Source organism: Pan paniscus, chromosome 13, assembly GCF_029289425.2.
Source record: "Pan paniscus chromosome 13, NHGRI_mPanPan1-v2.0_pri, whole genome shotgun sequence".
Taxonomy (NCBI): domain Eukaryota; kingdom Metazoa; phylum Chordata; class Mammalia; order Primates; family Hominidae; genus Pan; species Pan paniscus.
The window spans coordinates 62983015-62996172 of NC_073262.2; the positions used below are offsets into that span (position 1 = coordinate 62983015).

Here is a 13158-nt window from a genome sequence, read left to right on the forward strand (position 1 = left end):
TCTTTCAACACTTCTCTGCCAAAAAACAAAACAAAACAAAACAAAAAGCCCAACTGTAACTCCTTCTGGGTGAGCTGTCTGGGCTGCTGCCTGGCACTCCTTTCTTCTTTCCCTGGTGTGAACCACTCTGGAGGGATGGGTTGGAATGCCAACTCACTTCTGAATGACAACTGGACTATGGGTATGACGAGTCAGGAACAAAAATGTTAGGTGTCTGGTGAGACTATCAGCAAGCCTTGGCCCAGATCTAGAGAGGTTTATCCACTGACATTTGAGGTTGTAAGATGTTGACTCCACATAATCTCGTAGAGCAAGAGAGAAGATAATAAATTTGGTGGTGCTGGTACATAGTGGGTCTTCTCTAAAACGAGGTACTTTTATCTAGAGGGTTTATGAAAACTAGGTCCTAGACTGAAATTTAACCTTTTTTTTGTTTTTTTAAAGAAGTTACTTGGCTCAGCAAGTGATCCCAACTGGCCGTTTTTCTCCATTAGCATAATTTCTTTCAGAGACAGTAAATGATCAGGTTGGACTCATTCTAGAAGTTCAGTGCAGGCCACCTAAACAGGCAGGTGTGAATAAAAGCAGGTAAGCAGCCAGACCCTGATGCCTGCCTAAGCTCAACATGTGCTGAATGACCAAGTGTCCCCATCTGTGGATAAGGTGCTTCTAACACATTTTCCTTCATCTAGACTCCGGCCTGTCAAAGAAAAAAAAAATCTCAGGTGACAATAAAGCCTGCTAAAAATGCATAACAATGAGGTAAACATCAAGGGAGTGATGACATGTTTGCAATTAGATCATTTAAAATAAACAAATGGAAGAGGATATAGCTGAACCTTTCAAAAAATGAATTATATTTACTACATGATTCTATGCTGTCATTAAGCTATTTTTTCCCCGCTAAAAGCAAAAAAGGAAGTAGTTACAACAGTTTGTATACTGGCAGGCATTTCATATCTTAGGAAAACAAGCTTTTTAAGAATTATAACCAGTAAAAATGACACATTTCTGAGATAGTTGCTGGCTGCTTGTTTCAGGGAAATGGGAGTACCCCAATATTCCATGTGAAGCAATATAAAATTCTAACAGCTTTCCTCTTTAAAATTCTCTTTGGTCTATTTAACCATCAAAATTTTAACTTAATGTCCACTATGTGCCAAGTACACAAGAGCTGGGGATACAGTGGTAGATAAAACAGGGTCCTTGCCTCCCTGGGGCTTGCAGTTTAATGGAGAAAAGAGTGTACCTAATCTCATGAAAACCCATTTAGTCATTTATGGAACAGAGCATTGTTTTTAGAGGTATTTGTTTTCAATAAAAATGCTAACCAGAAGCAAAATACTTTTGATGCAGAAACAGCTGTACTTCTTTGACAATTGCTGTTCCATTTATTTGAAGGACATTATTAGAAACAGCTTCTCCCTATAAGTTCTTAATGTTTTATTCATTACAAAGATTGTCCATGTGCCCTAGGAAAGCAAATTACATGAAGATTTAAGAAATTTTTAGGTATTTTAGGGTGGCAAAAGGGCCTGACTTATTGTAATTGATATGTGGTCTTACCATGATGTTGAGCAAGGGTTAGATGATCTGTTAAATTTTTGGGTAGGAAAAACAAACAAAACACACTGATGTCATGACCCACTTATTTTTAAGTGTGTATGAGCGTGTTACAAAATGAGAGATCCTCATTTGGCCAGCATCTCCTGTGGCTTCTACCAAACCAGCGGTAGTCCCTAGTTTGCCTTTTGGAGCTGAATATACAGGTTACAGGTTGAAGAATCAGGAGATCCTATGTGATAGTAGCTTGTTCTATAGAGCGTACCTTTCAGCTGAATTCCAATTCCAATTGTTTTTTACAAGGGAGAGATACCGGAAGACTGACATGCAGAAAAGGAAGTGCCATAAATACTAGTCATATGACTTTGAGTGATATGTAAGTTTGGCCAAATTAATATAAAAATTAATATGTAACTGTCAATCTTCTATATGCATGGTTACTTTTCCAGATTAGCAACTTTTTACCTTATTCTGCAAAGCAGTGATTACAAATAATTCTGACAAATGATTTGTGATTTAAGATGTATTCCTGTGTTAAAGTACTATAAAAATGATATAACCTACCCTTAAATCAACTGATTTTGCCAAATATGCAGAGCATTCTAGGTTAAATTTCCCCTTAATTAGTTGTGATCTTTTGGGTTTGTAAAGGGATTCTCATTCTCATCACCCAAAACTAAAGAGTTATTTTCCTGTTCATCAGAACCAACAGGAACATGCATCTCCAACAGCTTGACAACTGCACTGTTACCTTGAGCATTTGTTAAAGGCCCCAGGCAACACTAAAATGCAAACACTGATCTAATATTTTCCGGCATCTCTTAAGAGCCATCTAAGGTAATCATGTCACTGGATTCTCCAGTGTGCTCTCAACAGAGCTTTGAGAGTGGGATGGTCTCTTACACAAGCTTGATTTTGTGGTACTAACAATCCTTCCTGAGACTGTGAGCTCCATGGATAAGGCTCAGGCTGACTTGCTGCCCATCTCCACCGAGTATTTTCCTTACCGATCTTCTGAAACTTAACTCTACAGTGATTTGTGCTCCAATGTCTTTCCTTGATATTCATACTAAAAAATCACTTCTAGAATGCCTGCTCTGAGTAAGCACTGTAGCTCATGATGAGATCTGCAAGTCCTCCTCACTTATCAAACAGCTTGGAAGGACTTGGAGCTCTCTAGAGTTTGTAACAGAACTGATCTTTTCCTCAGCAGGTTCTAACGAAGGTCTTCTCCGTGCTTTTCCCTGTCAGATGCTGACAGCAGTTAACAGCTGGAGAAACTGTCACTTCCAAACTTCCATCTTTCTAGTTATGCTGTATTTTATCCTAATCAAAACACTGTAAAATGTAAACTGCCCTTGATAGAAGCTTCTCCATCCACTGTGGAAAACTAGTCCACTCAGCAACTGTAATTAGCTTTCTTTCTGATAATGTTGGCTACTTTCAACACTCCTCAACTCACAAAATGCAAGGAACTAGCTGCTGCTTTTAAAACATTTCAATAAGGATCCAATAAATATTATCTATTTTTTATGGGCACAACATCGTTTCCTGTTTTAGCCCTCTCCTTTTCTAACTGAATTCTGTTGACCTATTCAACCACTAGGAAGAGCTACAGCTTTTCTCTGTGGACGTTCTTCCTCCCGAGGCTGTTTAGGTTTCTCCTCCTCCCCTGTGCCTTAGGTAGTGTTTCTATCTCCAACCCAGTTTGAGAAGAGAGTAACATTTGTAATATCGTCATGTTACAATCATGTTACCTGATTATATATAGTCATGCTTTGCTCCTGCTGGGTTTGAGTTTTCTTCTTATTGAAATTCTCCTTCACCTCACTTCCCAACCCATCAACTAAGAGTTGTTTATCAGTAAAACAATGATTTGACAATATTAAAGTCATGTTAAATACAAAACAAAAACTCCATACCTCCCATGACTCCAACAAACATATTTTAATTTTCTATATTTACTACTTTTCTAAGTCTATGTAGAGCCATTTATTTTTCACATTTGCAATGATAGGTCCTTTTCTTCTACCATTTATGTTGTGGGTCCTTCTCTACCTTGTTTAATGGTGACATAGTATTTTATTTGTATAGTTTATTATTGTAACTAACACCGCAGGAACATCTGTGTGTGGATCTTAATCTTTTTTAATTCCAGTGCCAACTGCTATAGTGGTGGGTGTACTGTATGGTGGTATTCTAACCAGTATTCTAACTGGCTCATAATTAGTCTCCAAGGGTTTAAAATTCTGCTTTTGTATTTACTAGCTAGTGACTCTGGGAAAGTTATTCAATGTCTCTGGTCTCATAATCTCTGAAATGGGGATGATAATAGTGCCTACTTCAAAAGATTGTTATAGTTAACATAATAAGTGCTTAGAACAGCTAGTGTTCTTAACTACTGTGGCAACAGGGGGAGCTCAAATTTTTGAATTATGGCTCCTCCTCTTGTTTTCAAATGAAGAAAAATTCTCAGGAGAGGGACACTTCTGGTTCAGAAGGTCTAAACACTTGGGGACTGGCCTGTTATCCATGGGATTTGAATCTGAGAGATTTAAGGAGCTGGCTAGAGTTGCTGCCTTGGCTTCTTACAGAATGAAGAAATGTTGAAGTTATAGTTAAGGATAAAGTTACTGGTCAATGTCTTTTAGAAAACTGTTACACAATAACACCTACAACTTCTACCCAAGAGCCTTGTGCTTTAATAAAATCTTACTCCACTATTTACTCCTCACTGGCAGAACCTGATCGTGAAAGGGTGTAAAATGTTGATTTGTGAGGCTGGCTGTAGGCTGGGTGTGATCGATGGTGATAATTGTTGTAAGGCAGCCTCACCATAAGCCTGGTGTGGGGACTAGAACACTGGCACATCTCAGGTTGTGGGCCCCTGTCACTTTTTAAAAACTAGTCTTCTCCTCCTCAGTAGGAATGAATTTGAATTCTGGATCTGCAAGACTGCCCTTGCCCCACTGGCCACCTAGGCCTGTTCCAGCGCTTTTGCTGTCACGACAACAATTCTTCTTAAGAGTATAGCCCTTGAAAGGTACAGCTCATGATGCTGTGTGAGTTCAGATCCAGTTCTGTTGTATGTACCGGGTGAGGGAGATATGACTGCACATCCTGAAGGTACCAGGGACATTCCACATGTCTTCAAGTATTTCTTTTGTCCTAGAGCTACCAAAATTTTCTGTTTTTACAGGGTAACAATGCTTAAGAGAAATATTAAGGGAACAAAATGGGCAATAAAAACCTTTGAAAAATCTCCAGGCCTTTTACTAGATTCATAATTTTCCCTCTAAACATTATCTTTTCTGCTACCTGGCATAGGACAATGCCCTCATAACATCACTATACACACAGAGTTATGAAATGTGGGCAAGAGCGGTTTTCAAGCCCCACTGGACACATAACCAATTGGAAAAGTCAGAGTAACACAGAAAGCAGATGTAAAACAAGCTGAAGCCTTTGAAGGGAGTCTGCCAGCAGACACATATGCACTTCACTGAGGCTCCTCTGTGACAAGATGAAGCTGTGAGCGATGTGGCAGAATGATAACAGTGCAACACTGAGAAACTAACAGGCACTCCCTGCCCTTAGCACACAGGGACTTATTCACACTCCATTAATGTCATGGAGAGGTTCAGAAAGCGAGATGGGAAATCATACTGTCTCCTGCAGCACTGAACACACTGTTAGCCTTTGTCTTTGAGAGGTGGTGGTGGTGGCGAGGGGGAGAGGTGTTTGTGCAGGGAGTCAGGGCGCCAGAGCTGTTCTCAGCTCTAGGATAGTTCCAGCTCACATGCCATACGCATTAGTCTTCTCAAAGACTGTACTCTCTTCCAGGAAGGTCCTAGAAGAGCATTTTTAGACAAATCACTGAATCATGATCATGTGTTTCAGTGTTTTTGCCTGAGGCATGTCTCCTAATTTGGACACTGGTTCTAGATAACTAAAACTTCCCATCTCTGTTTCTAACATTCATTGTGTAGAAAACTGCCACCATACTATTTCTGCATAATGGAATTTTTATCAAGCAAGTATTAAGTGGTTGTGGAAAAACTCGATGGAATTCACCTAGCTGTGTCATGAAGAAGCCATGGGTTCTTTTACCCTGGTTGGGGACCTTCCATGTAAATCTGACTTAATACAAACAAGCCACCTCCAATATTTCAGGAAAAAATGCAGGACTGGGTAGGGAAAGACAGAAGGAAAGCCCACATAAGCAATTATTTTTTCCCCCAACAAACTATAATATACATTTAAAGAAACATCTGCTATAAGAAAAGATAAAGCCTCTTTTAAAATATAGTGACATCAGACACAAAAGCACAAGATTTTAAAAGAGCATTTCAGAAAGCAGACGGCACTAGAAATTGTGATGTGGTACATTAGATTTTTACAAAACTGTAACCATGTGCTTTATTATGTGCCATGCCCCAGGCCAGAGCGGAACATGGCTGGCATGAGGGACCCAGCCATGCCACTCGGGTATGGAAAGAATATGGTGGCAGGAGGGCAGGCAGTGTAGAAGTGACAGCTCATGTGCATAGCTGACTTCCTCCTGCTTAGTCATCTAGAGACTTCCTTAAGAGTGTCACAGCTAGGATGAGTTCATTGTTCAGTTTGTTCATTTTGAGAAAGTATCTTTCGGGAATTGTGTCTAACGTGGGTTTCTTTTCTGTACTTGGCTCCAATGTCATGGGCAAACTGCCAGCCATGCAAGAATCCAAGTACTCTGACAGGAATCATCCCAGATAATTCCGCTTATGCCAGCTAAACAACTTGCATCATTAAATAAACCGTCTTCTGACTGTATTTATGAAATGTTATGTCTACCTAGCAATGAGACTACATTATGCAAACATTCAAGTGGAGGCTCATTCAACTGACCCCTGCCTGACAATATTTTTGTTTTTTATCTGGTTCTTCTGATAATAATCATATGCCCTCCACAGAGAAACTGATGCTATGGAGTAGCCATTCAGGGGATATAAGGAAAGAACAGTATCTAATACACAAACTGGTACTCAAAAGAATTCTGAAGTCACCATGTATACAAGAAAAAAAAAAAAAAAAAAAAGAAAAAAGAAGTCCAGAGAAGTTGAAAACTCTTTCACATTCTTTGTGGGTTTTCAAGTCTACTGGGGACTTGTTTTGGGAAAAGCTGAATTCACTGTGCCCGTGTGCTTCCAAGTCTGGCATTATACATTTAACATTCATGCCTAAAGGCAATTTAACCTCCTGTGCAAAAAGGTGGTATCCAAAAAGGCCCTCAAATTAGCAATAATTCTTGGGAAGAGCTCTGCATGAAAAATGCTCTTAGAAACCTGTTGGTAACTTCTGGTGGTAGGGTGATGCACAAGTTCCCTGAGCCTGGCACAAAATTAAAAAGAAAACATAGCTCCTGCCCCCAAAGAACATGCAATCTAATTGTCAACCAAGACTTACACACTCAAAAGATCATTACACATTCAAAATGGCACAAAATTAAGTGCTAATTCAGAACAAAGTGAACAGCTTGACTGAAAAACTGTACCCCTGCAGTAACGCTCTCAATGTAAAAGGAACTAATCTGTTTCTTGTGCTCCATTTGTAACTTGGCACAGCTTGGAAGAAATTACTCTTTACTAGCTGTGAAGGTGAAGAGGATCCTACGATCATTTACATGTGGTTTGGAAATCTAGGGCTTTTATTTCCCTTGAATGGATGTGACCAATAGTCTGCAAACCCCCTTCAAAGAAAACACCAATGACAAAACCACGAAGTTCTTTAGAGAAAAAAATAGACTGTCTAACCTTGATCTGTGACACCCTGAGATCTACTTTATTCAAAGAACTGAAGAGCTTTTGTTGTTATTAATTTAGCAAACCATTCCTTCAACAGGGAAGATCTTATCTTAGACTGATACACCATCAAAACAAAAGTGTCCTAGATGTTTTTCCTTCTCAAACTTTCCTTGTTGCACACAAGAATGAGTTAAAAAAGCAAAGAGGTCACAAGTAGGTGGATGAATAGGTGGTCACAAGTAGGTGGAATAGTCCCTTCAAGGGACTAATGTGTGGGGCCCTGCTCGTGCAAAGGCTGACACCGTAGGAGCAAGAAAACACCAGCTGGGCACAGGTGCTCAATGCCAGAGGCTGACAGGGTAGGGTTTACAGAAGACTCCCACGTACAAAATTTCTCCTTTGTCTTTACTTGGGCAGAAGTTAAAAACATTATTTTCTCTTTCCATTTTTTTCAACTCTACTGATGTTGATGGGAAAACAATACTAACTTAAAAAACAAAAAAAGGAATCTCTTCCACTAGATTGAGTTTCTTGAAATAATTACTTCCAGGTTTTATATTTTATGCTCCAAATTTGTGTATGTAAGCAGTTCAACTTCAGATACAGTCACAGATGCAGTGTGCTCTCAGGTTTTAGTATTACAAGATCAGGTGTAGCCTGTGGAACTGCACATACAAATTAGTTTCTCTATGAAATGAAAAGCAACTGAATACAGAAAATTAAAGTGAATTTCTAATGGTAATCATCAGTCATCTAGCTAAAGATAAAACAGTGGAGCTACGGCGGAATAAATACTAAACACTAGTTATACGCGCACAGCCTTGGAGAAACCGCTCTCTTCCATGACTTCTGGCTGGAATGAATCTAACTTCAAAACACCTCAATGTTTCTTGGCTGTGTCTCATGTGAAAAACTGGGATAAATATTCTATATGGCCTCTGTACTTGCTTTCAAGATTGGGCCTGACCTGTTTTTTTATGTTATTTAATAAGGTTCAATTCACTGAATCTATTAACTTCAATGTGTACATATTTTTGCATAGAAAAAGTGGCAAAAATCTGTGTTTTGGCAAATGGGGAACTCTGTTCTAATTCTTGTGGATTCTGTGGCAGTTGCTCACTTTAGAGACTCCTCCCCCATTCAGAGATGAGCACCAGTGTCTGCTCTCCCAGCCTGAGTATTTGGGATAAATCTTGATATGGCGAACCCACTTGACACTCCAACAAACAGGTGGCCAGGGTAGCAGTTAAAGGCTCCCTCTCCAGACCTGTACCCAACACTAAGTGAAACCTCAACTTTAACCCTTGGGCATGCTTGGGCAGAAGCTGGAAAGTAGGACTTTTAGCTGACATGGACCTAAGGCTCAAAGAAGACTTGCTGACCTGGGATACAGATTGGGAAGTAGAATTACAGATGTATTATGCCAGCTAAGCATAAGATGACTAAAATTACAGGGGAGAAAGATGGAGGAGGGTGTATGTGGCTTTTTTTCTTTTTCCCCATTTTAACAATTTCATTACCTCCCCCTCAAAGCAAGGTGATGTGGTTTCTAAATTTTGAAACTTTCTCCTTTCTGGCAGGTGGCATGCTAGTGGCTGGCTGCAAATCAGATCAGAAGACATTTCAATTTCGCCCCACATGGTAGCTTGTTAAGAACATGGTATTGGCCTGGTGTTACAGTGTAGTAAAATTTATTCAAAACCACCAAATATTTGTTGTTGCATAGTATGGCTCAAAAGTTGTGGTGGGCATGAAAATAAAAAGCTGAAGATACAGTTTCTACTTTCAAGGAGCTTCTAGTTTAGTGGGACTGACACATGTAAACATGTTAAGTGCCACAGCACACACGGAGGTGTCCTCAAGGTGATGATCTGCAGACACAGCATAACCCAACTGGGTCAGAGGAGGTCCTTGCAGGGAGCAGGCAAGCCCTGAACACAGTCTTGAAAGCTGAGGAAGAGACAGCCAGGCTAAAGGGAACCCAAGGGATCCGGGTCATTGGAAACCATGAGAGAAAGCCAAGAAAAATGATGCAGCACGCTGTGTTGGGAATACCATTTGTTGTTCAATGTTGGAGGAGGATAAGCAGGAAGGCAGAGGATGGAGGGAGACAGGACTGCAGAAGTAGGCAAGGGCTCCTGTCACCTTTGGCTTTCCATGCCATTCCAGGAATCCTCAATCTTTCCTTCTAACTGAGAGGGGGTGGATTTTTAACAATAAAGTGATACATAGGTATATATTTTATCTAAGTCTCTCTGGCTACAGTCATGGAGAATACCTTAGAGAGGTAAGAAGAAATAGGGCTGATGCAATGGTGCAGATGAGAGATGATCAGAAATTAAACTAGGCAGTGGCAGGAGAAAGGGAGGGAGAAGGTAGATTCTAGAAATAATCAGGAAGAAAAATTTGGGGACTTGAATGATTATTTGTATGTGAGATACAAAGCACAGGGGAGGTAGGGGAGTCCAGTCCTGGGTTTCTAGCTTGGGAGTCTGGGTAGATACTGGTTCCACTAACTGAGAGTAGGAAAACAGGAGGAAGAGCAGAATTAGATGGGAAATGAGGTAAGGGGGACTAGTGTAGTTCTGGAGAGGATGAATATAAGGTAACTGAGGTCAGGCAGTCTGAAGCTCTGGGGAACAGCCAGGATGAGAGATGAATGAGAGTCAATGACTATGAATATAAGTAGTAGTTAAAACCTTGAGAGTAGATGAAATTATCAGAATCCTGAGCCAAAAATGGAATTCAAGGCAACACTAACAATTAAAAGCAGATGGAAGAAATAAGTTTACAAAAGAGAAAGGATTAACACAAGATGGGAAGAAAACGGAGACAGGTGCAAAAGTAGTCAAGGGAGGACGCACTTCATGGATGAGTGAGGGGCCAGCAGTCCCAAACACATACAGCAGACAGACACAGGATAAAAAGAGGGGAAATTCTCCAGATGGGGTAATCAGGAATTAAGAGTTACAGGTTGAACCGTGTGGGGTCCTAACACCCAGCCCTCAGAATGTGATCTTACTTAGAGACAAGGTCATCAAAGTTAAAGTAAGATCATGGCGAGGGGGTAGGCCTTCATCCAATATGGCTGCGGTCTTCCTAAGAAAGGGAAATCTGGGCACAGAGACAGATACACAAAGAGGGAAGGTGCTGTGAGGAGATTCGGGGAGAAGACAGCCATCTACAAGCCAAGGAGAGAAGCCTGAAACAGATCCCTCATAGCCTGGCTTGGGTGTCTGGGTAGAAGGAACCAACCCTGCTGACATCTTGATCTTGGACTTCCGGCCTCCAGAACCCTGAGACACTAAATTTCTATTGTTTAAGCCACTCAGCTTGTGGTACTTTGTTATGGCTGTCTAGCTAACTAATATTGCACATTTACCAAGAGGAATTTCAACCACACACCAGGGAATGTCAGATTGGAGAGAGTGATGCATAAATGGGAAGTAAGGAAGTGAAGACTACACTTTTAAATGTTGACATGAGAAGGTGCTGTAAGGAACCAGAGTGCTTAGTTTAGTTTCTAGATTGCAAAGACTTAAATGATTTCAAACACAAATGGCTATCTTCTTGAATATTTTTGGCATGAAGTAATTCATAGTTTTTGTTCACTGAATCCTGTGATTTTAAAAATGTCTATTGTAGTTATGTTCGCAAGTTTTGTTCCTAGTGTTACTTGTTTGCACGTTTCCCCCCATTTCGTCACCAATTAGTCTTGCTAGATATCTATTTTAGTAACTGAAAATCAAATTTCTTGGCTTTGCTGAAAAAAAAAATGAACAAAAGCAAAAGACAGAGACTGAAATTATAGGAGAGCAAGGCAATGACTGGCAGAGCAATGTCTCAATGAGACAGGACCTCAAGGACAGCTTCGAAACCCTTGTACACGAGACTTTAAGAAAGGGGACTGGTAAGACTGGATGTGGGTGTAGGTCCCCTTGCTGGGAGAGAGCAGGAAGCTGACGGAGCTTCTAGCTGGTGATTTCAATTTTATTCATCAAGTAGGAAGTGAAGTCATCCACTTGAGATTAGGGAGGGGGTTAGGTAGGGGACTGAGCAGGCTGGGGAAATTGAGAACTGCTGCTAGGGAAGGGTAAGGAAGCTGAGTGAGGACTGGTGGTGCTGAGCAATTGATTAAGCTGAAGACATTTAATTTGTGGTAGTGCCAATCTTTGGCTGCATGGATATAACAGGAGTGGTGTGCGTGAATTACAGCAGGATTAATTCAGGTTCAGCATTCTGTCATGACAGTGTGAACAAGGGATGGGGTGCAAGAAAAAGGAGAATGCCACTTAAGAAATGATTTTAACACTCAAAAATGGAGACCAGACTTAGTAGGAAAGAGAAACAGGTAAAGGAGGATGAATAAACAGTGAAAAGAGAAGGATCCCTTTGTATTTCAGATCAGGGTTTGTGGGAGTTAGAGTAAGTGTGACATTGGAATGAAAAACCCATGAAGTGTGGTGTTCTTGGTAATGACAACACAATGTAAAACCATGGGAGAAAGTGGCTAAAGTGGAGTGGACATAAAGGCCATAGGAACTGAGGTCTAGGCACTGAAAGGTACCACAGTGCTCAATGGATATGATCAAATGAAGGGAGGTTCACTGAGGATGGTGATAAGGTGGTTCAGAAGCTGGCTGCTGCATCAAAAGAGGAGTGAATTGCACAATGCTTTACAAGTCAGCTCCTTACCACTGCTTTCATTAACATTTAAACATCCAATGCCTATGCCTAGGGAGAGGTGAATTTTTAAGTCTTATTTGTAAATCCAACAAAATGCATCTTAAAGAGTGAAATGAGGGGTTTTTGTTCTATTGAAGAGTCATCATGTGCTAAAGTTAAACATACATCATATAGAAGACTACTGATAAAGTTTCAGACAAACAACATACCAGAAACTCCTGGTGGTGTCTTAATAAATTTTCCATTAAAATGACCAATAACAGCTTCACATTTTTCTGTTGATTCCATCCTATTTATAATAAAAATAGAATACATAAATATTTAAAGGTTTCTTAACTTTCATCTTGTTCGGTGCATGCATAAACATTCTTATAGGTTTTTTGGATATAAATGAAACCTAGTAAAAATGTGAATATGATAAAGGGTCTATTCTACCTTTTATCTAACTGCTGCTTTTGTACTTCTATAGTAAAATGACAACTGATAACAATAGAGTATATTCTGAAGCAAAGCAAGAATCTACTGAGTGTTTAAGATCAAGTATATCAAATGGATAATTTTATTGTAATTGTTGTAAAATTGAAAAATCAATACACAATAGCTTTGTTAGCCATAATAGTGAATTGCAGATACAACAGTTTAAAATACTAGGGTATTTTCTACTTGCTAAAATACTAGTCATTTTAAAATTGTCTTTGCTTTCACAAATTCACAAAATGACAGACTAAAAAGTCATGATAACAGCCAGTATCAGTGAGAGGGTGCGCCTTATATGCTTCTTACATTTGCTTCAGGTTTAAAATTAAATTAGTGAAGTCAACTATATACCTTGTCACCTTGGCTTTGGAGGAGTAAAGGCTGGAGGCTAACTTTACAACTTAGTCAATTCCTGTAGGTGGCTGAAAGTATCTGAGAAACATTGCTGGGAACTTAAATTACTTCAAATCATTTTTCTTTAATGGATGCAACACTGAATAATCTACTAAAAACACTCTATACTCCTGGACTACTCAGAGAGTTACACCTTAGTTTTAACAAACAGTGATAGTTTCAAAAAACAATGTAATTTAATTGAATTCTCTCTTTGGATACAGAAATGATACGACTTGATCTGTTTTCAGAA

The 13158-nt window shown here is 39.7% G+C and overlaps 1 protein-coding gene across 17 annotated transcripts in view; it reads right to left on the reverse strand.

Moving 5' to 3' along the window:
• The window catches only part of RBMS1 (RNA binding motif single stranded interacting protein 1), a 220206-nt gene that overhangs the window by 16289 nt on the left and 190759 nt on the right, over positions 1–13158 (reverse strand). For all 17 annotated transcript variants that reach the window (XM_063595408.1, XM_063595403.1, XM_063595406.1 and 14 more), the window contains exon 6: positions 12245–12324. In XM_063595408.1, coding sequence (XP_063451478.1) covers positions 12245–12324 — 80 coding nt within the window. The remainder of the gene's footprint in view (positions 1–12244; positions 12325–13158) is intronic.